This window comes from Phyllostomus hastatus, unplaced genomic scaffold, assembly GCF_019186645.2.
Source record: "Phyllostomus hastatus isolate PE091 unplaced genomic scaffold, TTU_PhHast_1.1 phas_contig_468, whole genome shotgun sequence".
NCBI classification, from domain to species: domain Eukaryota; kingdom Metazoa; phylum Chordata; class Mammalia; order Chiroptera; family Phyllostomidae; genus Phyllostomus; species Phyllostomus hastatus.
In genome coordinates, this window is record NW_025333884.1 from 4,064,966 (window position 1) to 4,092,736 (window position 27,771).

General features: G+C 48.3%; 1 protein-coding gene across 1 annotated transcript; it reads left to right on the plus strand.

Moving 5' to 3' along the window:
* Positions 1-13,291: 13,291 nt before the first annotated feature.
* On the plus strand, positions 13,292-27,445 carry C5AR1 (complement C5a receptor 1). The gene is made up of 2 exons (XM_045845297.1): positions 13,292-13,345; positions 24,598-27,445. The coding sequence occupies exons 1-2, from the start codon at positions 13,343-13,345 to the stop codon at positions 25,636-25,638; spliced, it is 1,044 nt and encodes a 347-aa protein (XP_045701253.1). The 5' UTR covers positions 13,292-13,342; the 3' UTR covers positions 25,639-27,445.
* Positions 27,446-27,771: the final 326 nt, after the last annotated feature.

The following is a 27,771-nucleotide window of genomic DNA, read 5'->3' on the forward strand; positions in this document are numbered from 1 at the left end:
AGTTTTTGGTAAAAATATTGTCAAGGATCATCCTTGTGCAGTAGACGCTGTGGATGGCCCTCCCCGACCCACCTAGGCCCTCCGGCCACTCTGGCTCCTGTGCCGCGGGCAGCCTCTCAGCTCAGCACCCATGTCTCTCACCTCACAGCTTTCCCTGGCATCACACAGGTGTGACCCAAAAAGTGGAGGGTGGCCCTGGCCTGTGTGGCTCAGTTGGTTGATTCATAGTCCCGTAAGCCAAAGGGTCTCGGGTTTGGTTCCCAGTCAGGGCACACTTCTCGGCTGCAGTTTCAGTCCCCTGTTGGGTGCTTACGAGAGGCAAACAATCGATGTTTCTCTCCCTCTCTCTCTGCTTCCCTGGCCCTCTCTCTAAAATCCATGAGCAGGTCCTCGGGTGAGAATAAAATAAGGTGGAGGGAGATCCTGAGGCATGTTTTGCTGGTCCCTCAGAAGGTCCCCAGCAGGGTGGAGCCCCAGTTGTGCCCAGCTGTACCCCACTGCCCAACACACCCTTCGCTGACTTTTCTCCTGCCCCCGATTCAGTTCTCTCCTCCACTCCTGAGACCTGAGGTCACCTCCCAAACAAATGCGGGTCACCCAGGTCACCCAAGACATCGTCTCAGGGTCTGCTTTCGGGAAAGTCAAGCAAAGGCTCAGCTTCCCCCTCCCTCTCAGCCTCACTTCTCTCTAGATCTCGTTCTATTTTAATTTATCTGATGTGTTTATATCAGACTTCGTCTTCTTGCAGGGGTCATATTAAACAGTTTAAAATTAGAGAATTAGCCCTGGCTGCTGTGGCTCAGTGGATTGAGCACCCGCCTACAAATTGGAGGGCTGCTGTTTCGGTTCCTGGTTTGGGCTCCTGCGTGGGTTGTGGGCCAGGTCCCCAGTTGGGGGCATGTGAGAGGCAACCAATCACTGCATCTCTCACACATTGATGTTTCTCTCCCTCTCTTTCTCCCTCCCTTCCCCTCTCTCTAAAAATAAATTAATAAAAAAAATTTAAAAATATAATGTGAGCATCAAATGCAAGCTTCCTAGGTAATTTTAAATTTTCTAAGTAGCTGCAATGAAAAAGCAAAAATAAAAAAAAATAAAAAAATAAAAAGCAAAAATAAACATGAAATAATAATAGTAACATACTTAATAATATTATTGTTATATATTAGGTTAATATCAATAATATTGATGCTATACTAATATATTACTAATATAATGATTTCAGTGTTACATATTTCTATTTTATTGTTATGTACAATAATCTGTAATTATGTAATAATAACAATAATATAATTAATAATATATTTTGGTTAACCTGATTTATCCAAAATGTTGTCTTAACATGTAATACCATATAAAAATTATTGCTTAAATTTTTTTTTTTACTGTGGGTCTTTGAAACCTGGGTGTGTGTTACACTCATGGCAGACCTCACCTCGGACTCGCCACATGCTGTTTCTTTAGCGACCACACGTGGCTGGTGGCTGTGTATCGCACAGCGTGGGTCCACGTCTTGAGGATGACCAGCGTAGAGGTTACAATTCCATTTCTAGAGAGTTATCTGCCCTAAGTTCTGGGACACAAGCACCAGGACGGATGTACACCACTGTATGAACAGAAATATTGGAAACCACCTAGAATTCCTCCAGTAGGGAAGAGATTAAATAAACCAGTTTCAAATGAATGGTGGTTTTATCATGTTGTTATTACAAAACAAGGTGGTTTTTTAAAAATATATTTTATTGATTATGCTATTACAGTTGTCCCATTTCCCCCCTTCACTCCCCTCCACCCTGTGCACCGTCTCCCACCCATATCCCCCCTTTAGTCATGTCCGTGTGTCATACTTATAAGTTCTTTAGCTTCTACATTTCCCATACTATTCTTACCCTCCCCCTGTCTATTTTCAACCTACACTCTGTGCTACTTATTCTCTATACCTTTTCCTCCTCTCTCCTCCTCCCACTCCCCTGTTGCTAACCCTCCATGTGATCTCCATTTCTGTGGTTCTGTTCCTGTTCTAGTTGTTTGCTTAGTTTCTTTTGGTTTTGCTTTAAATGTGGTTGTTGATAATTGTGAGTTTGCTGTCATTTTACTATATATATATATTTTTAATCTTCTTTTCTTAGATAAGTCCCTTTAACATTTCATAAAATAAGGGCTTGGTGATGATGAACTCCTTTAATTTGACCTTATCTGAGAAGCTCCTTATCTGCCCTTCCATTCTAAATGAAAGCTTTGCTGGATAGAGCAATCTGGGATATAGGTCCTTGTCTTTCATGACTTGGACTACTTCTTTCCAGCCCCTTCTTGCCTGTAAGGTCTCTTTGGAGAAATCAGCTGACAGTCTGATGGGAACTCCTTTGTAGGCTACTGTCCCCTTATCTCTTGCTGCTTCTAGGATTCTCTCCTTCATTTTTACCTTGGCTAATGTAATTATGATGTGCCTTGGTGTGTTTCTTCTTGAGTCCAACTTCTTTGGGACTCTCTGAGCTTCCTGGACTTCCTGGAAGTCTATTTCCTTTGCCAGATTGGGGAAGTTCTCCTTTATTATTTGTTCAAATACGTTTTCAATCTGTTGCTTTTCCTCTTCCCCTTCTGGTATCCCTATAATTCGGATGTTGGAACATTTAAAGATGTCCTGGAGGTTCGTAAGCTTCTCCTTGTTTTTTTGAATTCTTATTTCTCCATTCTTTCCTGTTTGGTTGTTTTTTCCTTTTAGTCCACTCTATTGTTTTGAGTCCCAGTTTCCTTCCCATCACTATTGGTCCTCTATGCATTTTCCTTCATTTCTTTTATCGTAATCTGCATTTGTTCATCTAATTTGCGACCAAAATCAACCAATTCTGTGAGCTTCCTGATCACCAGTGTTTTGCACTGTGCATCTGTTAGGTTGGCTGTCTCTCGGTTGCTTAAAAGGATGAGTTCTGGGGCATTGATTTGTTCTTCTGTTTGAGCCATCTCTCTCTTTTTTATTTTTTGGTTTGGTCGCTCCTGTTACGGTGAGGGGTGGAGCCTTAGGTGTTCACTGGGGCTGGGCACCCCAGTCGCTAGATTGTGACATTGTATGTGGGGGTGGGGTGGAGAGGGAACAATGGTGGTAGCTCCATTCTCCATGGGACCTCAGTCCCTTTTCTGGGATCCTGGGTTGCACGTTCTGCCCTGCTCCACAACCACCGCCTCACTGGGTCTGCCAGCTGCCGCTTGCATACTCAGGGTCCACCTGCTGTGATTTTGCGCACCCCAGATGCCTTATGTGCCCCTGGTTGCCTTGTGTGCCCAACTCTCTCTGCTCTCGGAGCTGCAACCCGCACCTGGCTGCTCGTCTCCACCTCTCCTACCGATCTGGATGAACAGGTCTACTTCAATTTCTTGGCTGTCCGACTTCCATTCAGATAAATTTTCTGCCAGTTCTGGATGTTATTCTGCCTCTAAATTGTTGTTGTTCCAATCTTGATTGTGCATGGAGGTACAGTGCATCCACCTATGCCTCCATCTTGGCCGGAAGCCAAAACAAGGTGTTTTTAAGTGTGTTTACAAAGAAGGTCTTCTGAAAAAAAAAGTGATAGAATCACATTGGAACAGTTGATAAAGTTGGAATGAGGACTGTGGATTACATACAAGTATTCTGTTGGTATTACATTTTCTTATTTCAAAATTGCCGTATGGTTATGACAGAGAATAGCCTTGTCCTAAAAACATAAGCGCTGAAGCCCTGGCTGGTGTGGCTCAGTGGATTGAGCACCCACCTGCAAACCAAAGGGTCACTAGTTCAATTCCCAGTCAAGGCACATGCCTGGGTTGCAGGCTGGGTCCCCAGTAGGGGGTGCATGAGAGTCAACCACACATGTATATTTCCTTCTCTTTCTCCCTCTCTTCCCCTCTCTCTAAAACTAAATAAATAAAATAATACACACAGAATAATTTAGGTCAACGGGGCAGGATATTTCCAATGTACTCTCAGATGATTCAGAGGAAAATGCCAGTAGGTATGTAGATATGTGAATATATGCATTTAGACTACCTGTGTTAGTTTCCTTCTGCCAGCCTCCACAATTTTGTGATCCAATTCCTTATGACTTCTTCCGCCCCCATGAGTTATGTTTCTCCGACGAACCCCGATGGATAACGCCCCTCCCCCCCAAGTATACAGTGGCGGCATACTAAAGCCCACGGGCCAGTGCAGCATCTCAGGACTCCAGGTGAAGCATACAGGAGTCGCTTTTACTACCCTTGCCACTTCCCTTTGAGTTTGAAATGACATAAAAACAAAAAGTTGCAAAAACGTTATTCTGAGGAGGGGCTCATAATTTCACCAAGGATCCAGGGCAGGGAAAACGTTAAGAAATCATGATCTAAGGCAGTTCCAATGGGTTGTGGCCTGGCCTTCTGAGTGGCCTTCAACACAAGCACCCCCTGGAGATCAGGATCGGTATAACAACCCCATATTTCTACCAGCACCAAATCCCCACAAATGCCAACTTATCAAAATCCTTGCTGAGTAATGTAGACCATACACATGGCTTCTTTTAGTGGAACTGAGCCTTGCTGACCACCGTGCGCCCGCATGTCCATTCCCAACCACAAACACCACATTTTATTTGCTTTATTTTATTTATTTACTTACTTTTTAAAAGATATTATTTATTTATTTTTAAAGAGAGGAAGGGAAGGAGAGGAGAGGGAAACATCAATGTGTGGTTGCCTCTCGTGTGCCCCCTACTGGGGACCCAGCCTGCAACCCAGGCATGTGCCCTGACTGGGAATTGAACTAGTGACCCTCTGGTTTGCAGGTGGGTGCTCAATCCACAAACACCACATTTTAAAAAGTCTGGGTGAATACCCTGCAAACTGCGTTTTAAAATATTTTTGGTGGAGGTGTGGCAGGAAAAGAAAACTCTAAAGGTTTCTTATGCTCTGTAACTGTAACACTTGCAAAGTTTCACACAGGACTGTAGAAGCTGACAAGTCGTAACCAAAGCAACGGCCAGTTACTCAAGGTCGTACACAGACTCCCATGATAAGCTCCTTGCTCCTTGCTTCTGCAAATTCCTCAAGTTTTCTCTTTGTCTCCCATATAAGGTAGCTAGACCTAACTTCCGCATTCGGCTTCTGTAACCTTGCTTCGCCACGTAGGTAGGAAGCCCGGGACTATTTAAACCCCAGGGAGAGTGAGGATCGGGGCTCAGAGGATTTGGATGTTAGCCACCCCCTCTGGGCCCCTGGGTAATAAATTTCGTGCTTCATTATCTCCCCGCGTGTGGGTGGATTTTCCACAACATTTTGGTGCATTGGCCAGGAAATCCGTCACGCGAGCAGGTATTTTGCCTCCGGTGAAGGCGACCGGGGGAGTCGGCAGGGGAGCCCTGCCGCAGGGGAGGAGCACGTGCCCTGGTGATTCCAGGCTTCCCGGGGCAGAGACTCCCGTGCCGCGTCCCCAACGGCTCTAACACCCGGGCAGAGGGGAGAGACGAACCACGGACTGTTGGAGGCACCAATCAGGTATCTGGACGTGCCCTAGGGACCTGACCCCGAGAATCTGAGAGGGACTGATCACCCCTCGACCGGAAAATTCAGGGGTCTGGGCTAGACCCAGACCATCGGGCTCCTTCTCGGGGGGAGGGACAGCTAACTTCTGTGCGGCTGTCTGTGTGACTGTGTGAGTGAATGTGTTTGTGACTCCACGAGCCAGCCAGGCTTACGGAGTCTGATTGGGCCCCCCACCTGCGGCGGGCGTGTGAAAGATCCCCTTTTTCCTTTGTCTGTGTCAGTTGGGAGAATTCATCATGGGTTGCGGGGGGGGGGGGGTCCTGCCCCAGTACTATATTGCATGTATGTGGGTGTGCCGCCATTTTGGATAAAATGGAGGACGAGCCACGTGAGTCCCCCCCGCCCCCCCCCGGTGGAGGTGCAGGGTTGTCGTCATCTTGGAAGATGGGTCATGTGAGAGCCCCTCTATCTTGGAACTGGGCAAGGTGCCAGGCTAAGGGCTCTCTCCAGACTGCATCCGTCTGGTTCTCTGTGTAACTGGTTCTGATAAGAATGACTCTGAAGGACATGTACTAAAGTTAAGGAAAACATCTGGCCTGTAAAATGTTTGCAGGGTCTGAGCTTCAGAAAACTGCAGCCTGCAGTGTCAGGGACTTTCGGCTGTCCTTCCCAGAGTGGGAAAGGAACCAGGACTAAAAAGAATAATGGTTAAATCTGAATGAGTAAAATTATGTATAAAGAATGTAAAGTTTTAAACCTGGAGTAAAGGAAACCTCAACTATTTGTTTTCTGGTTTTGTGGGAAAAGAGCAGTGTTGTTTCTGATCAAAAACCCTCTGTACTTAAAATCTGTTTAAGGTTGCCGGTAACCAGTTGGGGAGGCTGCCTTTGCCACTCGGGACCCAGGAAGGGTCATTTGGGGCTGATGAGTGCTTCAGTCAGAAGCAAAGCAGCATGTCTCTGCCATGAGACCGGGCCTGAAGGAGCATGTCTCTGTGCGAGAGAATGCCCCTACCTGTGTACTGTTCTGGAAACTCTGTGTTTTGGGTTTTGCTCTGCATGTGCTCTGAAAAGGAAGTGAAAGATTCCAGGGAAGGTTAAAACTTCACACTCTATAGAAAAGTAAATAATTTAAGTATTTATATATAAATGAAGAAGGTCTGTAAGAAACTGTAAAGATAAATAGAGAAGTAAGAATTTTAGAATTATGTGATGTTAGTTAATAATAAAAAATATAAGGCATGGAAATACACTCTTGGTAGATATCAGAAAATATATGAAAGATAAAAGGGTTATAGATGCTAGATAAGTCTGTGGCAGTAAAGGTTTTAAGAAGCCTGGTAAATATCAGAAGGGAAAAGTTTTTCCTTTAGGCTTTGTATTTTTCTCCCTACCTGATCCCTCCAGAATTTGGCATTCTGAAGGAGTAAGTGAAAACATAAGGTTTCTTTGCATAAGACCAATAAGACCAGTAGTTAATAATAATTTTGTTAACCAAGACTTTGACTGGAACGTCACATCTGAAGGAGGCATGTAAGGGTTCTGGTCGTCACCAGAAAGCCCTGAGGAACTGGGATTGACTTGTGAAGCTAGCGTAAACCCACGAGGAAAGCCTGGTACTTTGGTTGGTTGTGCAGTTCATGGCAGTCTTTCCAGGGAAGGAACAAAGGTTGCTTTCATGAAAGATGGCCAAAAAAGGAACCTGTAAGCACAATGAAAACTCAAGGATCTGAGTGAAACAACTGGTACAGGCGAAGCCAGATGGCAGATGTATGGCTCTGCTTCTGTGCTCTGAGGGGCGGACTGAGAAGTCAATCTGAAAGTTCCCTGTGTGAGTTCCAGCAAAGCAGAATCAAGAATCATAAGTAATTCAGGCTGCTCTTGGTGTGTTTATGCAAACGAACAGTCAAAGTAAAAAACAGAACTCAAAGTAGTCCCTTTAATAACAGTGAGGGTGATCTTAAAGAGAAAAATTATGGTTCAAGGAAAATCACTGTGCTCAGTATTAAACATCAGAATAACGCAGCTAACTGTCTTAAAAGTTTGTTTTCATTTAAAGAAAAAACTAGTTTTGTAATATCATCAAACAGTACAATTTACAGGTATGAAGGACCTGTCAAATTGCCATTGCTGAATGTCATTGCAGGAAAAAAACTTGCAACTGAATGCCTTCCCAAAGACAGTCTCACAGGCACGGAGACTGGTTTGGGGACTATTGTGTAAATTAACCTGTGTATTCTTCTGTTTTCATAGGGACGTATGCCTATGACTTCATTGCCTGAGTGATCGGTTGCAATATAGGCCTCACTTAAGGAGCCCATTTTCATCGTCGCCCCCCTGGAGCTCAATGGTTTGGCTAAACTAAGTAGTTGGGTTAGTAAGCAGTTTGGGCGATCTGTGGGCTTCACTTTAAAACTGATTTTCTCTTTTCTGTCTTAGTGGATGGAACAGGAAAAGTTTAGATATCTGAAAGGAGGGAAATCATAATATAATCCCTCAGCCTGAGTAAAGTATAATGAACCACAAAAGCTTTGAATAGGTGTAGCATGCCTTGTACACCTTCCTCCAGATAAGCCATGCCTAAGCCCCTGCCTTTGTCATTTAATGGTTATGATTTAATTGTGCCTTCCAACTCTTTCCAAATCTGTCACTTCCAGAATATAACCAGGATGTCAACGGTCCAGTAATGCCAGCCTTTGGACACTGAGCCTGCAACTTCCTGGTAATAGCTAACTGACCAGGATTCTGTAAGGTCCTTCCCTTTACAGGCAGGACTCCCTCCGTGCTGCACCCCCTTTCAGGGCACCCCAGACCCACGGGTAGGTAAAACAACGTCCGTTTCTAGCCGGAAGCAGTTACAAGAAGATGAGACCTTCATCCATTGTCCTTTAAAAGAATTTAAAGTGGGTATATATATCTAAAATAAAAAATTGTTACAAGTTTCAGCCAAGGGTGGGGGGACCCCAAATGGGCATTTGGGACAGAGTCCAGAATTCAAGGTGTCCAGGAAATTTTAGGATGTCTTCACCCCTTCCCCACAGGTGTAAGTTGAAGAGGGACACACAGAGCAAAATATGCGGGACTGTTTTATACAACACCGGTTTTGCAGTTGACCCATGGCATGGTCATTTAACGTGCCTATAGCCTTCAGCTGGTCACTTAGATATGCTAAATGGCTGTGGCCATGCTCTGGGCCAGGGAGATAAAGGAAGACTCCCCTGCCCAGGATGTGACAGGGAGGCAAGTCCCCCAAGTGGGAGCTTGGAGAAAAATTGGCTCCATAACATGGGGCCACACCTGCCCAGACCCATGATAACAGCCAGACAGGAGCGGGTACTGGCCTGTCCAGGATCTGTGGGCTGTCTACGAATCAGCCAACAGCCGCCACCCAGTGGTCCCGAACCCGTGCACCCTCCTGAGCCAGCTTCCCCCAACAGCAACGTGGTTTACCTGCCTTAATCTGAAGGATGCCTTCTCCTGCATTCCTGTGGCACCTTCCAGCCAACCCATTTTCCGCACACAGCGGTCAAGACTCAGTTGACCTAGACTAAACTGCCCCAGGTGTTTAAGAACTCCCCAGCCCTGTTTGGGAAGCCCTAGCAGGAGACCCCTCGCTAAGGGGGGGATGGACCTGACAATTCTGCAGTATATGGACGACCTCCTCCTGGCAGCCCATCCCAGGATCGGTGCTAGGAGAACGCACATGCTGCTGAAGTGCCCCCCTACAGCCGTCTGCGCAGTCCTCCGTCATAGCCCTTCACGTTGTTCCGTCAGGTTCGCCTGCCCCAATAGCCTACAAGCTCCCTTGGGGCTCCGGTAATATCACCAAGTGCAGAGCTCAGCAACCAGGCTTGCCAGAAGTACTCAGGGTGTGATCAGGGGCGAGGACAGAAAATGGCAGAGTTGCCAACGCCCTCCAGAACCTTGTCTGGTTTCTGAGGAAAATGCTCATTCTCCTGAGGGAAAACCAGCCTGCACCCTGTGGCTGTGGAACTCAACCCTACTACCAGGCTTTGAAAGGTCCGGACATTAAGAAAAAACCTTCCAAAATATTAAGAGGTGCCTCAGTAATGTTCCTGCCCTTGAACTGTCAAAGCCGAGGTGGCCTTTTAATCTGTACACCCACAAGAGAGACAAGGTAACCCTTGAATCCTGACCCAGCCTGTCGGACCATGGCAACACCCGGTGGCTCACCTGTCTAAGCAGTTAGACATCTGCTGGCGCCACCGGCTGGCCACCTCATCTGAGGGCAGTCGCTGCTGCCATAACGCTCTTGCAAGAGGCATAAGTGGCTGTTGAACCCCAAACTGACTCAATACCAGGGCATCCTCCAAGGAAACCCAAGGGTGCATGTTAAGACCATGAAACAAATCAATCCAGTCACCTACTTACCGGCAGAACTTAGAGAACTAGACCATGACTGTCTTAGAGTAACCAGAGAGGTCCACGCCAGTCGGCCAGACCTCCAGGACCAGCCCCTGGTCCAACCTGATGTTGATGTCACCCACTACATGGATAGAAGCAGCTATATAGTTGAAGACAAGAAAGTTGCCGAGTATGCAGACCAGAAAACTGGACTGCCCTGGACAAACTTACTGCTGCAGGAGTCACCCCTTGGATCTACTACAGCTGGGCCAAGACAGCAGCAGATCCCAAAGACCCGAGGACTAGGCCTGTGCCAAAACCCACGCTAAGACAGTGGAGGACGCCAACCAGTAAAAAAAGATGCCAAGGAATAAACTGTTGTTCCGCAGAGTACCTGACTTTAATTGGCACCTTTGCAGGAGCATTGACAATTGGGCTAGTGACTGTGGCCCCTGAGGAATGGAATCCCTGCAAAGCGGGTCACCCTAGAAATAGTTTGTCTCTGTTTGATCTCTGTATTTGGATTTATTGTATGCTTTGCTTAACAAATGCAGCCCCTGTCTCAGCCCCAGCCTGCAAATGTAATACCCCCAGGCATAGGATTATGCTCAGCGGTAAGGTGGTCTCTTACTGTCTCCCAGGGTCAGCTTTCAGCTCCTCCACTGATGTGCCATTGGGTTGCATTCAGTCACAGCGGTCCCTCTGCACTTGGGGAGGGTGGGTGTACTGGACTGGAGTAACATCCAAGACCATGGAGTACCGGACCCGGAGGTGTCGGGCATGTGAGACCCTGAATCCTCCGGACCTTAGTCCCACACCTAGGGCTACAGTGACTCATAGGGCAGCTGCCACAGTGCTAGCCCTCCGGTGGTACCAACACCAGTATCAGCAGTTGTAACCCTCCCAAAGACCTCAGCCTTATAGCCAGATATTAGTGATGCTAAAAGGGATAAAACACCTTATAGCATCAAAGGGGGGAATGTGGCAGGAAAAGAAAACTCCAAAGGTTTCTTATGCTCTGTAACTGTAACACTTGCAAAGTTTCACACAGGACTGTAGAAGCTGACAAGTCGTAACCAAAGCAACGGCCAGTTACTCAAGGTCGTACACAGACTCCCATGATAAGCTCCTCGCTCCTTGCTTCTGAAAATTCCTCCTGAGTTTTCTCTTTGTCTCCCATATAAGGTAGCTAGACCTAACTTCCGCATTCGGCTTCTGTAACCTTGCTTCACCACGTAGGTAGGAAGCCCGGGACTATTTAAACCCCAGGAGAGTGAGGATCGGGGCTCAGAGGATTTGGATGTTAGCCACCCTCTCTGGGCCCCCGGATAATAAAGTTCGTGCTTCATTATCTCCCCGCGTGTGGGTGGATTTTCCACAACAGAGGGAGTACACTTCTGGATTGTTTAAATGTTTGCAAGGTGCCCGGGTTACCTTTGCAGTGAAAAGAAGGCAAAGATCTTTACAAATGGGAGGTGGCTGTAGAGAAACACTATCTGTGGGGGAAAGATGTGGGTGATAGGCAGCTGAGTGCAGAAGAGAGTGGGAAAAGGGAGCCTGCTCCCGTCCTTGTCATCATGGCCGCGCTCACTGTGCTGGGCTGAAGAGAACTTCCCACTGGTTCTGCACCCTGATTCCTGGAGCCTGTGGTGTGAAGTTCTACAGCACAAGTGATTTTACTGATAGGTTAAGGACCTCAAAATGGGACATTATCCTGAATTATCCAGGGGGGGACCCTAAACATAATCACAAGAGTTCTTATATGAGGGAGGCAGAGGGAGATCAGAGACACACAGCGGGAGAGGAGGAGAGGTGACCACAGAGGTGGAGACTGGAGGGGTGGCCGCCAGCCATGGGACGCTGACCGCCACCCAAGGCTGGAAGAGGCGGGAAGAGATTCTCCGGAGCCCCCAGCAGGCCCGCAGTCCTGCTGACTGCTGGGTGCTGGCATGCCGCCTCCACACTGCGGTTCGTGGCGGTGTGTGGCAGACGCAAGAGGACACTCATTGGGGCCCTGCTCAGGCTCCAGCACATTTCTGGGAGAACCCAGGATGAGAACCCAGGACGAGGCTGGAAAGGAGGGTTCTGGCCCGTCCTGTGCGTGTGCCAACCTCAAGGGAGGACGACTTAACAGTCCCCGAGCACCGGGCCACCTCCACACACGCGCTTTGTCTCTTTGGGGCCCCGAGCAGCCTGATTGGAAGGCTCTGGCTCACCCTCCCCACCTCCCAGTCCCCCAGGGGATTTTCTGCCAGTTGGGCCCTTGAGCTTCTCAGCTCAGGGGCCCTAGAAGGTGAAAGAGAGAGAGAGTGTCTCAAATGGGGAAACCAGGCCCAGAGAGGGGCCACATCTCGGTCAGGACAGGCAGTTAGACAGACGTGAGCACAGCAAGGACTCAGGGCAGGTACAGAAGGCCGGCAGGGCGGAGAGCCCCCGATGCCTAGCAACGGGCAACACTGGGAAAACGAGGGCCTCGGCCCTCAGGGTAGCCTTTCCTCCCTTGGCATACCACTGGTCAAGCACTTTAGATCCCCTGCCCCTTCCTCCCTAAGCATAACATCCAGGCCTCAGCTGTGTTTCAGCTCCAGGCCCAGAGAAGCAACAAAACCAGACCAGCAAAACCATGGACACCTGGGGACCAGCTGCTTTGACTTTGACCTTCTGCCCCGGCGCTGACCAATCAGTGGAGACCACAACCCAGAAAGCACATACCTGGACAGCTGATGAACAGTCCACGGACATTCTCCCCTGAGACCTCCCCTGAAATTCCCTGCCTACAAGAGAGAAAGAAGAACTCCCAGGACAAAGGACCCAGTCTGCACTCTCCCTCCCTCCCAGGAGCACACCCATGCCTTCCCCTTCCGCCTCTTCCCTCACAGGCAGCATCTCCTAAACTCTAAGGGACCCCAGGAGACTCACAACAGGGGAGCAGTGGGCAGTGGCAGCTCTCTGTGGGTTCACCCCCTGCGCCCGTGCCCAAGACCCTTTTCTCTGACTTCCCAGTGAGCTCAGGCTGCCCCGCCTGGGCTCTCCTCTCTCCTCTCGTTTCTTATATGCTAAGCCCTTCCTTGTTTCACTGCTTTAATAAACCTCCCGTCTGAATATGTTTTGCTGTGGCCAATACATTCTTGCTTGCTTTACTGTGCTCTGTCTCTTGAGTGAAATCTTTCCTTCAAGAAGACAAGAATCAAAGTTGAGTCATCTCGCAGGTGACACGTCCATTTGGCTACCTCCCTCCTGGGGCAGGAGGGAACTTCCTCAGTTTTCTGAACTCTGACCTCCCTCCTCTGACCCCCTTCTTTGCTCCATAGAAGGAGCCCGGCCGCCAGAGTGTCCAGTGTGAAGACCAATGAGAAACTTAGGGAAGGAAGACGGGTCATTTCCTCCCAGCCTATCTGCACTCTCCTGTTGGGGTTTTAAAAACCACAGCCCTCTGGCAGGAGAACCTTTGCCCAGCTGAGAACGCAGAGAACTCGGGCGACCTGAATATGGTGAGTCTAGAAGGGGAGTGGGTACCGGAACCCTTGCTCTCTCTTTTGTGGCTCCTGTCCCCCTCCCCGTGCCCCCACCCAACTCACCCTGTCTTCCATCTCCTCCCTGTGTCCCTCACCCTCCGCTCAGACTCTCCCACTCCTGGGCTGGGATGTGCTAGGAGTAAGATTGCAGGGGATTATCAAAGGTTTATTAAGGAGCCATCCCAAGGCCATGGGGCTGGGGTCCCAAAGCTCCCCAGGGCGGAAAATTTGTGTCTTGGGTCTGGAAAGGTGATTTTCTTCCTCTTGGTGGAGGATCCAGAAACAGCCTCCTGGGTGGTGGGCATGGCAGGAGCAGAGGTAGGGAGGCTGGAAAGAGCCAGTTCGGGTGGATCTGGATGTTCGGGTGCTCTGAATTGTAGAGACAGAGAAACTGAGGCAGGAGTAGAGATGGCCCTGTTTCTGAACTCAAAGGGTTCACCCTTTGAGGGGCTCTGTTCAAGAATGGGACATGGTTTTATTTCCTTGTAACAAGTAAAGGAGATGGGGGATTCATAGCCCTAGCTTTGCCTCCTGGATGGGAGGCTTAGCCATATGGCTCCTGCAATTGACTATTTGGTCAAATACATGTTGATTTCTTCTTTGCAGTTGGCTACACTTAGCAGGTTGGGCTTCTGCCAAGCTCATCTTGTTTGCAGCCAGTCTGCAAAACAGTGTGCTGTATTTTAACATTTAGCAAGAATAGCATTTAGCAAGAACCACCCAGACGGTGAGAATTTCTCCTACTTAACAGCCCGGGTCCTTGGTGGTGGGTGGCAGAGCCAGACTGTCCCGTGGACTCTGTGAATGTCAGAGGGACACCTCGTCCAGGCTATACTAGGGAGATCCCTGCGCACATGCGCCCCGAAGCCTGGGTCCAGGTGAGGCAGGTCTGTGATTTAGCACCTGCGGTTGCTAAGCAGTCTGGTCTTGCTCCATCTGGGGGAAAGTGGAAATGGGAGGGGTCTGGTGTTGCTCCATCCCCCTCATCCCATTTTTGAGACGCTGGGAGGGCCCACCATTCGCTTCAACTTTAAAAAAAAAATCATCACCCAAGGCTATGTTGATTGATTGTTGAGAGAGAGAGAGGTCAGAGAATAATACTGGTTGCCTCCCATAACTGTCCTGACTGGGGATGGAACCTGCAACGTTTTGATGTCCAGGGCAACTTTCTAACCAATTGAGCTGCCTGGCCAGGGCTTGACCTCGTTTTTTTTCTATAAAATAGTCCCAGTACCAGAGGGTATGCAGTGAACAGTCACTCTCCCCGCCCTCCCCAGAGCTTCAGGCTCCTTGTCTTTGCTTCCCATGAAGACACCAGTGAACTGGACACCAGTTCACAGTGGATCCTTCCAGAAACAGCCCACGGGCGCTCAAGGAAGCAGGCCAAGTCCTACTCTTCTCTGTGCTCTGCAGTCTCCCCACTTTTCTTTCTCCTCTCGGCTGTCCCCTACCCTGTCTTCACGATATAGGCCTGGATCCCTGCTCCCGCCTCCTCTCCGGAGCTCCAGCCTCTAGTCTTACCCATTCACAGCGGCCAGAGGGAGTTTTTGAGAACTAACCGCTAACCGAATCCCTCTACAGCTCAAAGACCATCTGTGGCTCCCCATTAGCACGGAATAAAAACACATTCTTTAACATGGCACCTGCGGCTCTTCCAACCTCATCTTGTCACCCTTCAGCCTCGCTGGCCTTCTTTCATTTTCTGGTGTGTCCTGGGGCCCCTCCCTCTGACCTTGTGGCTTCTTGCCTTGAACTCTCTCCCCTCCTTCCCACCGCCCTTGAGGCCCAGTAGCCGCTCAGAGAGGGTACTGGAGTTCGACTCTCAGAAGTTCTCTGTCACCTGCCAACTAGGAGGACTCAGAAAGGTCTCTTAAGCTCCCTGTCCCCTCAGTGTTCTCACCTGTGAAATGGGTGTTGCCACAGCAACAACCCTCTGAGGGCTGTTCCAGGTGGATTAGGTGAGATAATAGCCAAAATGGGCTTGGAACAGAGCTTGGTGACTGTGACTGGTGTCCTTGTAAGTCGTGCCGTGTCTCCCCCTTCATCTGTCCTCCGAGCCGTTCACGTGGCCTCACTGCCACCACCCTAGTGCTAGCCGCCACCGTCCCTCCCCTCGCCTGGATATTCCGATCTCCTTTTCTCCCCAGCTTCCGTTCTGGGGTCTTTCCTCCACGCAACAGACAAGGGCTCTAACCGTGGGCCTGGGGACCAGGGAACAGTAATAGTACCTGCCATTCTGGTCATTGTGAGGTAAATACTGTATTTAGTCCATTAATGGACTAACACTCGGAAAGTGCTTAAAACACTGCCCGGCGCTTAGGCACGTCCCAGTAGCCGCCCAGACCTACACTGATTGGTACGGGGGTCGCAGGCCATATGCAGCCACTGAAACTTCATTAAAATGACAAAATTAAAAGTTCAGCTCCTCAGATGCGTGGGCCACGTTTCACGCACTCCACAGCCACACAGAGGAGGCGACCCTCGTGGACGGCGTCCGTGTGGAGCACTTACGTCAGTGCGGAAGGTTCTGTCAGCGGTGCTGTGGTTTTATTTTTCTAGCACCGGCCTCTCTATTGCACATGCCCAGTTCTCGTCACCGGCGGGGAGGGGGGAAGGGGACGGGTAGTTTCCGTCTCCTTTGTGCGATGAAGAAATATTCTCAGAATTTTCCGAGACTCCTAGAATTGTCGAAACATGAATCCTGCCCCTCCCTTTTTTTTTTTGAAAGAGGAAAAAGAGAAACATCGCCTTGGTGTTCTACCCATATGTGCAGTCATTGGTTGACTCTTGTATGAGCACTGATGGGGGATCGAACCTGCAACCTTGGTATAGCGGACCATGCTCTAACCGACTGAGCTATAGGCCAGGGCCAAGCCATGGGTCCTTCCATAGATGGTATGTAATAGCACATCCATTTTTTTGGAATGGGCAGTGCACTCACTGGTACGGTTCTACACCCAGGACCAATAAAGCATATATGGTGAAATGCTTTTTCCAGATGCCTGCCCTCAGCCCCTCCTGCCCCTTCCCTTGGGGGGACCACAGTTAACAGGTGTCCCCCGTCTGCTTCTGGAGCTAGATGGCACAGGCACACAGACAGAATAATGGGAGTGGGGGAGGAGAAAGAGGCAGAGAGAGGAAGAGAGTTTCCTCTTGGTAGATTCACTCGCTGTCCCTTCAGCGTTATACACTGTCCTATTTCACCTGGCTCACAGGTGGCAAACGCAAGGCCCAAGGGCCAAATCTGGCCCTCCACCTTGTTTTATCCGGCCAGGCATCTTGTTTCTCCCTGGCTGCTGCACCAAGCTCCTTGCCCCTAGTTAAGGAGTAGTTACATTTATACAGTCCTAAAGTTACATTTGGTCCTTTGAAGGCACTTGAGAGGCTGATGTGGCCCCCGGGTGAAAAGGAGTCCAACACCCCTGGCTTGAAGCTCTTATCAGTGCGTAAACTTCCCTGTTCTTTTTGGTAGTGGCCTGGATGGGTCATCACTCATGTAGCCAGTCCCTTGTTGCTGGGCACTTGCGTTACACCCTATCTCTAGCGATGCTGTAATGGCCAAAGTTGGTGAGCCATTTGCAAGGTCCCGAGTGGAAACCACAGAGTGGTTCTGAATCAGCATCTTCTCTCTGCATTCAGCAATAAGGAAGAGCTAAGTGAGCTTCCTCAGCTGGTGACAGTGGGAAGGATGAATGTGGGTGTGCAGGGAGGCTCGGGGTTTGAGGTCTGACGCATCCTGCCCTCAAAGACGGAAGACAGCTTAAAAAACCAGAAACCAGCCCGGGAAACATTACCCTTCTGTATCACCCTGTGCTGACCTTTAATATATGTAACAACCTGCACAGCCCCGACCCCCAGCAGGGCCTGGGGTCCCCTGCTGGGAGTGGCATTAACCCTTTCATGCCTGGAATGTGGGCACCTGGCGGGGGAGGGTCCCAGCCTAGGACATGGGAAGACAGGGTGCTCGGGTCGGGGTGGGACGGTAGGGGTAGATGGCTCAGGGCAGGGGCCACTTAACCAATGGAAATATCTCAACAATTTTAGCTTTCTATTTGGAAATCTTTCCACACTTATAGAAAAATGACAAAAATAATACAAAAAACTCCCCCTATACTCTTCACCCAGAGTCTCCAAATTGGCTCGCCCTAGCTATCATTTTTTTTTCTTTCTGAATCATTTGGGAGTTAATCTCTCTTCCTCAAGAACAAAGACATCCACCTACATAGTGCGGCACAGCCACCAACCTCAGGAAAGTTAACACCCGAGGATGAAGTGCTTCCTGTCTCCACTGTAGGGGCTCAATGGTCCAAATAACTTCCTCGAGAGTGAATTCGTTTTCCCGCCCCAGGCTGCAGTTCCGGATGCCGTCTGGTCCTGTCTCTTTGGTCCTGGTTCATCAGGAACGGTCCCTCAGCCCTTCCTTGTCTTGGTGATGCTGGCGTGGTTTTGAATTGGACAACATTCACATAATACGCAGTTCACCATGGTCAAGCGTACACGTCAGTGGCGTTTAGGATACTCACGATGGTGTGCATTCGTCACCTCTGGCTAGTTCCAGAGCACTTTCGGCACCCTCAGAAGAAACCCTGTACCCATTAGGCAGTTGCTCCCGTTCCTTCCTCCTCCCGCCCCTGGCGACCCCTAACCTGCCCCCTGGTCTCTACAGATGTGCCTTCCCAGACGTTTGCTATTCGTGCAGTCCTACAATATGCGGCCTTTTATGTCTGGCTTCTCCACTCAGCAAACGTTTCTGAGCCTTATCTATGCTGTGTCTTGTATCAGTGCATCGTTCCTTTTTCATGGCTGAATAATATTTCACCTAGCAGATATATACCACACCCTGCTCATCCACTCATCAGCCAGCACTGGCCTTCTCCCTCGAATAATTTCATCACCGGTATGGCTATACTGGCAAGTACCCGTGGCCATCAGCCTGGCCGACTTCATGGTAACGAAAAGGGACCAGAAACAAAAAAATTGGTTCAGAGAGAGATCTCAGTCCTTCGGTAATCATAATATTGATCAATAATAATAGCACTGGCTGCCATTTCTCGGGTCTTACTGTGTGCCAGGCGTGCTGCTAGGTGCCTGAACGTCTTCTATTGAGGAGGCGGGTGTTCCAGTGGGTACCGACCTCAGCCCACACATTCAGGTGCACTAAACCTCCGACTCTGAATATTTCTCTAACGATGATTTCTCTTTCTCTATCTCCTTTCCTCGGGTTTATGACAAAGTGGTCCTCAGGGATGGGCTAGTTTCAGGGACCACAGAGCTCACCCCTGAAGGGTCCTTACCCCGTGCACAGCCCCCCTTGGAGATGGGCAGGGGCAGCCTGCCAGGGTTCGCATCCCACCTCATACAGGTTTGAATTCCCATCTACATAACTCAGAATAGGCACATTCTGGTGCCTCTGTTTCCCCATTGATGAAATGGGCGTATTAATAGAACCTACTTCTAGGGTCACGGTCAGAATTGCATGCCTGGCACATAGTAGGTGCTCACTAAATACCGGCTGCTTATTTTGATCATTCTGGTCCCTGCTTATAGATTTGCATGCCTCTAGATTTGCCTATAAGGCTTTCTCCAGCCCCCCTGCCACCTGAGCACTTTTTCCTTCTTGGGGACGGGGCAGTTCCCGGCAGCTCTGCCCTGGAGGAAGCATTCAGGAGCTTTCTGCTCCTTCTTGCACTGGAAAATTTCAAACATACAAAAGTAGAGAAAATGGTATTCTGAACCCCGAGGGTACTTATCACCCAGCTTCAACAGTTGTCAATGCTTTGTCCTTCTGAGTCATCCAGAGTTTCCTTCCTTGCTGCCTCCCTCCCTCCCTCCCTCCCTCCCTCCCTCCCTCCCCTCTTCCTTTCTTCCACCCTCCCCCAACGCCTCCCTTCTTCCTTCCTCTTTCCCTCCCGCCTTCTATGGCTGGAGGGTTTTCAAACAAGCCCAAGTCATCCTGTTCCACCTGCTATGTATCTGCCCCCGAAAAGGCTTTTGCTGTCTTTTTTTTTAAAAACAGAAGCACAATACCATATCACCTTTAATAAAAATAGCACCGAATCCTTACTATCCTCAAATACCCAGTCGGCTTTTAAACCTCCCAGATTGCCTGCACTCTGCCTTGTTTTCCAGCCGATTATTCCACTCAGAATCCAAACGAGCTCTGCATGTTGCCTTTGGTTGATATGCTCCCTAAATCTCTTTTAATCCAGGACTCTTCCCTTTCCTTTTTTTTTATTTAAAGATTTTATTTATTTATTTACTTACTTATTTAGAGAAGAAGGGAAGGAGAAAGAGAGGGAGAGAAGCATCAGTGTGTGGTTGCCTCTCATGCATCCCTTACTGGGGATCTGGCCTGCAATCCAGGCATGTGCCCTGGCTGGTAATTGAACCAGTGATCCTTTGATTTGCAGCCCACGCTCCATCCACTGAGCTACACCAGCCAGACCCCTTATCCCTTTTAAAAATGCTTTTGACCTGTGGGAGAAACCCGTCCATTTGCACTGCCTAGTTTCCCACTGTCCGATTGGGTGCATCTGGTCCCTCCTGCAGTTCTTTACTGGGTTCCTCTCTCCCCCGCTTTTCCGGTCAATGGGCAGTTTTAGATTTAGAGCCTTGATTAGATTCACGTTCCATTTTTCAGGGAACTCGTAGGCGACGCTGTGTCCTTTCTATTACATCACATCAGATAGAACGGAATGTCTGTTTCTTTCCTCGAGGTGCTGCGGTTGCCTCGTGGGTTTGGGTGCCAGCCCCGCTTGTTTACTATAAAGTTGCTGTCAATCTTCCACCTGATGGTTTGCATCAGAGGTTGACAATCACTATCCCAAATCCATTATTTTCTTAATTCTATCATTCCTCCTGCAGCTATTATTGTAGATTGTTCTCTTTTTTTAATATATTTTATTGATTATGCTATTACAGTTGTCCCATTTTCCCCCTTCACTCCCCTCCACCCTGTACCCCCTCTCCCACCCACGTTCCCCCCCTTTAGTTCATGTCCATGTGTCATACTTGTGAGTTCTTTAGCTTCTACATTTCCCGTACTATTCTTGCCCTCCCTCTATTTTCAACCTACAATCTATGCTACTTATTCTCTATACCTTTTCCCCCTCTCTCCTCCTCCCACCCCCCTGCTGCTAGTCCTCCATGTGCCCTCCATTTCTGTGGCTCTGTTCCTGTTCTAGTTGTTTACTTAGTATCTTTTGGTTTTGCTTTAGGTGTGGTTGTTAATAATTGTGAGTTTGCTGTCCTTTTACTATACATGTCTTTTCTTTATCTTCTTTTCTTAGATAAGTCCCTTTAGCATTTCATAAAATAAGGGCTTGGTGATGATGAACTCCTTTAATTTGACCTTATCTGAGAAGCTCCTTATCTGCCCTTCCATTCTAAATGAGAGCTTTGCTGGATAGAGCAATCTGGGATGTAGGTCCTTGTCTTTCATGACTTGGAATATTTCTTTCCAGCCCCTTCTTGCCTGTAAGGTCTCTTTTGAGAAATCAGCTGACAGTCTGATGGGAACTCCTTTGTAGGTTACTGTCCCCTTATCTCTTGCTGCTTCTAGGATTCTCTCCTTCATTTTTACCTTGGCTAATGTAATTATGATGTGCCTTGGCGTGTTTCTTCTTGGGTCCAGCTTCTTTGGGGCTCTCTGAGCTTCTTGGATTTCTTGGAAGACTGTTCCCTTTGCCAGATTGGGGAAGTTCTCCTTTATTATTTGTTCAAATAACTTTTCCACTTGTTGCTCCTCCCCTTCTGGTACCCCTATAATTCGGATGTTGGAACGTTTAAAGGTGTCCTGGATGCTCTTAAGTTTTTCCTCGATTTTTTGAATTCTTATTTCATCATGCTTTCCTGCTTGGTTGATTCTATCTTCCTTCTGGTCCACTGTATTGTTTTGAGACTCAGATTCCTTCCTTTCACTATTGGCTCTCCTCCGAGTATCTTCCTGCATCTCTTTTATGGTAACCTGCATCCTTTCATCTAAATTGCGCCCAAAGTCAACCAATTCCGTGAGCTTTCTGATCACCAGTGTTTTGAACTGTGCATCTGATAAATTGGCTATTTCTTGGTTGCTCAAAAGGATGAGTCCTGGGGGACTGATCTGTTCTGCTGGAAACATGTCTTGTCTTTCCCTGTCTCTCCTATTTATTTATTTATTTATTTATTTTCCGGTCTGGTCGCTCTGTTACGGTAGGGGGCGGAGCCTTAGTTGTTCACCAGGGCTGGGCACCCCAGTCGCTAGAGTGTGACGTTATATGTGGGGGCGGGGGCGGGGGCGGGGGCAGGATCGGGGACGGGTGGGAACAATAGCGGCAGTTCAGTTCTCCTGGGCTCAGACACTTCCCATAGATCCTGGGCTGTGAGCTCTGCCCTGGTCCACAATTGCTGCCTCACTGGTTCCCCCAGCCGCAGCTTGCGTACTCAGGGATCACCGCTGCGTTCTTGCGCCCCGGATGGCTGTGGCGCCGATTTTGCACCAAATTTCCCCGACCTCCGCACGCCGCCGACCCGCGCCCTCCCGGCTCGTCGTCCCCTACCGGTCTGGATGTACAGGTCTACTTCAACTTCTTGGCTGTCCGACTTCCATTCACATAAATCCTCTGACAGTTCTGAGTGATATTATATTTGTAAATTATTGTTGTTCTATTCTTGGTTGTGCGAGGAGGTATGGTGCATCCACCTATTCCTCCATCTTGCCAGAAGTCTCCTCGATTGTTCTCTAAAGAAGGACTTTCCCCACACTGACTTTGTTTGAAAAACGTTTCCATTTATTTACTTTTAGAGAGAGAGGAGGTGAGGTGGAAATTGAGGGGGAGAAACATTCATTTGGTGGCTCTGGTACGCACCCCGACTGGGGTTTGAACCCACACTCCGGGTGTGTGCCCTGACTGGGAATCGAACTGGCGACCTTTTGCTGAGCCACACCAGTCAGGGCCATAATCTTTGTTCTTGAATTCACATCCTTCTCGATTCCTTTCATGCCTTCTGCCCTCCCTCCAGCAAGGGAAAGATCTATTTCTTAGTCCTGTTTCTTTTCTTTTCTTTCTTTTATTTTACAATATGTTTATTAAAGCTGGGGTCAGTGAAACAGGGAAGGGCTTAGCATAGAAGAAGCAACAGGAGCGAGCCTGGGCGGGGCTGCTCTGGCTCACTGAGAAGTCAGAGAGAAGCGGCCTTGGGGACAGGTTGAGGGGTTTTGTTCCCCAGTGTTTACCTGGTTGCAAGTCCCATGGGGCCCCCAACAGTTTAAAAAAAGCACGTGACTGAGAGAATGGCACAGGCACTCCAAGGATAGCTCCTCATATTCCTATTTCTCTTTAAAAAGATTTTATTGATTTTTATTCCATTTTTACCTTATTTAAAAAAATATTTTATTTATTTATTTTTAGAAGGGAAGGGAGAAAGAGAAGGAGAGAAATATCAATGTGTGGTTGCCTCTCGAGTGTCCTCTACTGGGGACCTGGCCCACAACCCAGGCATGTGCCCTGATTTGGAATCGAACCAGTGACCCCTTGGTTCACAGGCTGGCATTCAATCCACTGAGCCACACCAGCCAAGGCTGGATATTTTTATAATAAGTAAGCCACCGATAAGTCTGGTACCCACCTGGCACCATACATAGTTATTGCAATGTTATTGACTATATTCTCTATGCTGTACTGTTGCTTTGTTTTATATCCCACATATAAGTGAAATCATACAGCTCTTGTCCTTTGCTGTCTGACTTATTTCACTTAGCCTGATACTCTCAAGGTCCATGCTTGTTGCATATGGCATGACTTCATCTTTTTTGATAGCTGAGTCAGATTTTGTTATATATGTACCACATCTTCTCTCTCCAGTCATCTGTTGAAAGACACTTGGGTGGTTTCCATGTCTTGGCTATTGTAAATGAACATAAAGGTACATATACATCTTTGCGAATAAGTGTTTTTGATTCTTCAAAATATTGCACTATGGTCCTGGTCAGTGTGGCTCAGTTGGTTGGGTATTGTCCTGGGAGCCAAAAGGTCACTGGTTCAGTTCCCGGCTGGGGCACAGGCCTGGGTTGTGGGTTTGGTCCCCAGCCAGGTGCGTATGAGAGGCAACTGATCGATATTTCTCTGCCTCTCTTTCTCCCTCCCTTCCCCTCTCTCTAAAAATGAATAAATAAAATCTTTAAAAATAAATAATAGAAAATATTTTATTCATTTTTAGAGAGGGGGGAAGGGAGGGAAAAAGAGAGGGAGAGAAACATTGATGTGCAAGAGAAACATCCACTGGTTGCCTCTTGCACGCCCCCTACTGAGGACCTGGCCCGCAACCCAGGCATGTGGCCTGACTGGGAATCGAACTGGCGACCATTCAGTTTTCGGGATGATGCCCAACCCACTGAGCCTCACCAGTCAGGGCAAAAAAATATTTTAAAAAATAGAGTAAAGAATGACACCAAGACTTTTTAAAAATATATATTGCATCACGATATTATTTGTCTTGCAGACTTGGTTTTTCAGTGCCCCGTCTTTCCCCTCTCCCTTAAGCCTGGTGCCTGGGCACGGGGGGCACCGCTGCCCCACCGCCTTCTCCAGGTGGCCACCCCCAGACAGAGCAGAGCTGCCTCCGTGAATGAGAGACAGCAGAAGTGGGTGCTCTAGGGGTGGGAGGTAACTCTGGTTACATCATCCAAGCATCTGGGTGGTGGAAAAAATACCTGAGCAGCAGCACGCCCTGGGCACTGACCCATCAGCACGCATGGTGGCCACGGCATGCAGCAGGCCTGGGCTGTTTTCACTTGGTTGCTGAGTCGTGGGGACATCCGGGGACTTCATGGGGAGGTGGCAGGGAGTCCAATCAGCATGGAAGGGCTTTTCAATACAGGGTCTGGCGCAAATAATGCCCCTGTTTATTATAAAATCATAAGCATGTCATTCTGTAACATAACAAATGTCCCGCTCAAGTGTCCCACCCATATGACAATGGGGGTGATACGTTCAAATCAAAACTATAAATTATTACCACCATATTATTACCCTACCAACCACACTCAAGTGAGCCTTCCTTCTGCCATTCCCTATATTTTCATAGGTTGTACGACCCCCTTGCTGATCCTCTGCCCTCAGCAGTCCCCCATTGCCCTGGGTGGGGGAGGAAACCCCGAGGCTCAAAGAAGGGGGTGGGCGGGCTCTCTGACGGGCCCCCTGGCGCCTGCCTGCAGACTCACACTCTCCCTGCCTCTCTGATCCCACCAGGACAACGTGGGAATCACCAATTATTACGATTATGACAACAGCACCATGGACTACGGCACACTCGTGGATAACTCTACCCTCACCAACGGGCTGAGTCCTCCAAAAATAATAGCCATGGTGATCTTCGTGGCTGTCTTTCTGGTGGGGGTGCCTGGCAACATCCTGGTGGTCTGGGTGACGGGGTCCAAGGCCAGGCGCACCACCAACGCCGTGTGGTTTCTTAACATGGCAGTGGCCGACCTCCTCTCCTGCCTGGCGCTGCCCATCTTGTTTGTGACCAACCTCCAGAATGACCATTGGCTCTTCGGGGAGACTGCCTGCCACATCCTCCCTTCTCTCATCCTGCTCAATTTGTACACCAGCATCTTGCTTCTGGCCACCGTCAGCATCGATCGCTTTCTGCTGGTGTTTAATCCCATCTGGTGCCAGAACAACAGACAGGCCCACTGGGCCTGGGTAGCGTGCTTCGTGGCCTGGAGCCTGGCCCTGCTGCTGAGCATCCCCTCCTTCCTGTTCCGCAAGGTGCAGGTAGATCACTATCCATACAAGGAAACGTGCGGCGTTCACTACGGTGAGGATCCTGCACCCAAAGAGAGGGCTGTGGCTATCTTACGGCTGGTCGTGGGCTTCCTGGGCCCCCTAGTCACGCTGGCCATCTGTTACACCTTCCTTCTGTTACGGGCATGGAGCCGCAGGACCACGCGCTCCCCCAAGACACTCAAGGTGGTGGTGGCGGTGGTGACCAGCTTCTTTGTCCTCTGGCTGCCCTACCAAGTGACGGGGATGATCATGGCCTTCGAACGCGGGAACACCATCATCGTAAAAAAGGTGGCCTATGTGGATCCCCTGTGTGTCTCCATCGCTTACATCAACTGCTGCATCAACCCCATCATCTACGTGATGGCTGCCCAGGGCTTCCAATCACGCTTCCTCGAGTCCCTGCCCGTCAGGATCCGGAACATGCTGACTGAGGAGTCTGCGGCCAGGGAGTCCAGGTCCATCACGCTCTCCACTGTGGACACTCCAGCCCAGAAGGTCTAGACCTTGTGAGGGGACGCCTCCCGGTCCACCGTCTGCCCCCTGCTCCGTCTTCCTTCCGGCCCATTCTCTCCTGCTTCCTTGAACTCAGGCCTGGGTGCGCCAGTGTTGTTTTAGTGAACTCTCCTGCATCCTTCCTCATTCCCAAGGTCAACAGACACTTCCTTCTGGGGCCACACGATCTTTCTCTTCATCCAGGGACTTTGAAAAACTAAGAGAGCCCGATATACCAAAGAGTACCCCCAGAGAGCAGCACGTTTACACTGACGGAGAGGGTGTAAAGAAAATACATCAAAGACATAGAATACAGAGGAATGGAAGTATTCTAACTTTTCAAAAATAGTTGTGTTCTGGGCCCTGGCCAGGTAGCTTAGTTGGTTGGAGCATCCTCCAAATGCACCAAGGTTGTGGGTTCAATTCCCAGTCAGGGCTCATACAAGAATCAACCAATGAATGCATCAATAAATGGAACAACAAATTGATGTTTCTCTCTAAAAAAAAGTCAATAAATAAATAATTTTTAATGGTTATGTATTTATTTTATGGAGAGTTGGAAAAAAATGTTAACTGGCATCTCTAAAGTTATTCTTGCTTAGGACAAAGAAAAAGGTACATGGACCTACTAAGCTTTTGTCAGTGAGTTGATTTCAGGAAAAACAATAAGTTTAAATGTTACTTAAATGGGGTTTTAAAAAGTGTTAAGTAAAAATGAGGTATGTGGTTATGAAGAAAGTCAAGCGGGAGGAAGTCATTTTGAAAGCCAAGGGAGGGAATCACTGTTCCGGTACCTCCAGGCCATGGGGCCACAGAGGAATTCAACTTTTTATTTTGTAAACTACTGTGCGTCAGCACTTGAAAAAATTAAAACACTTTCTGTTGACCTCCTCATAGACTCCCGTGCAGTTGTATGTCTAAGACAGAGGGGTCTTGTGCCCCCTGGACCTAGTTTCACCAGTAGAAGCATCTTGCAAAACGATGTTATGAAATCGCAACCGGTATGTCCACACTGAAACAACGCAGGTGCAGTACACTTGCACCACCAGGGGCCCACGTGACCCCTTTCCTTAGCCACGCCCACTTCCCTCCACCCTCCGCAGCCTTGTCCGGAACCCCCTGCGACACTGGGTCTGCCACCAAGTCTGTAGTTTTGCCCTTTGGAGAATGTTCTATCAGTGGGATCACATGGCACGCAACCGTTTGGCTTTGTAAAAAGCTAGTGTGCACCACTTATCGTGAAAAGAAAATAAATGTTGGAATGTTGTTATGAATAATTGATTTTAAAACATTTTTGTGTAGTGTGTGTGAGCATGTGTTTGTGTATGTATTTGCTAAAAATAGTGTACAGACCAGCACTGGCCAACATATATACGATGTCAGCCACGTAGGTGCTTTTAAATTTTCTAGTAGCCACTTTAAAAAATTTAAAAGAGCCCTGGCCAGGTGGCTCAGCTGGTTGGGGATTCGATTCCTGGGAGCTTATGGGAGATGTTTCTCTCTTGCACTGTGTGTGTGTGTGTGTGTGTGTGTGTGTGTCCCTTCCTCTCTCTAAAATCAATAAACATATCCTTAGGCAAGTATTAAAAAAAGTAAAAGGAAATAGATGAGCTCTGACTGGTGTGGCTCAGTTCGTTGGGTATCATCCTGCAAAGTGAAAGGTCGCGGGCTGGACTCCCGGTCAGGGCACGCTCTACCTGGGTTGCCAGCTTCACCCCTGGCTGGGACACGTGGGAGAGGCAACTGATTGAGGTTTCTCTCCCTGTCTTTCTCCCTCCCTTCCCTTCTCTCTAAAAATAAATAATAAAATACTAACAAGAAACAGATGAAATAATAGTAATATATTACTTAATGATGTCATAGAATTATATGTTATATTAACAATGACTAACGCTAATTATATAACTATCATACATTATATGATTATCGATGCATTATATAATACACTTACTAAATATTAAATATATTGAATAAACTACTTGTTAATTTAATGCATATAATTATAATTATATAATGTAAATATTTATAATCATATAATATGAAACGATATAATTATATCATCCATAAAATATGCTATTTCTCTTCACTTCTCTCTTTGAAGAATATATATTAACATAATATAAAAGGCTGTCTTTTGGAACT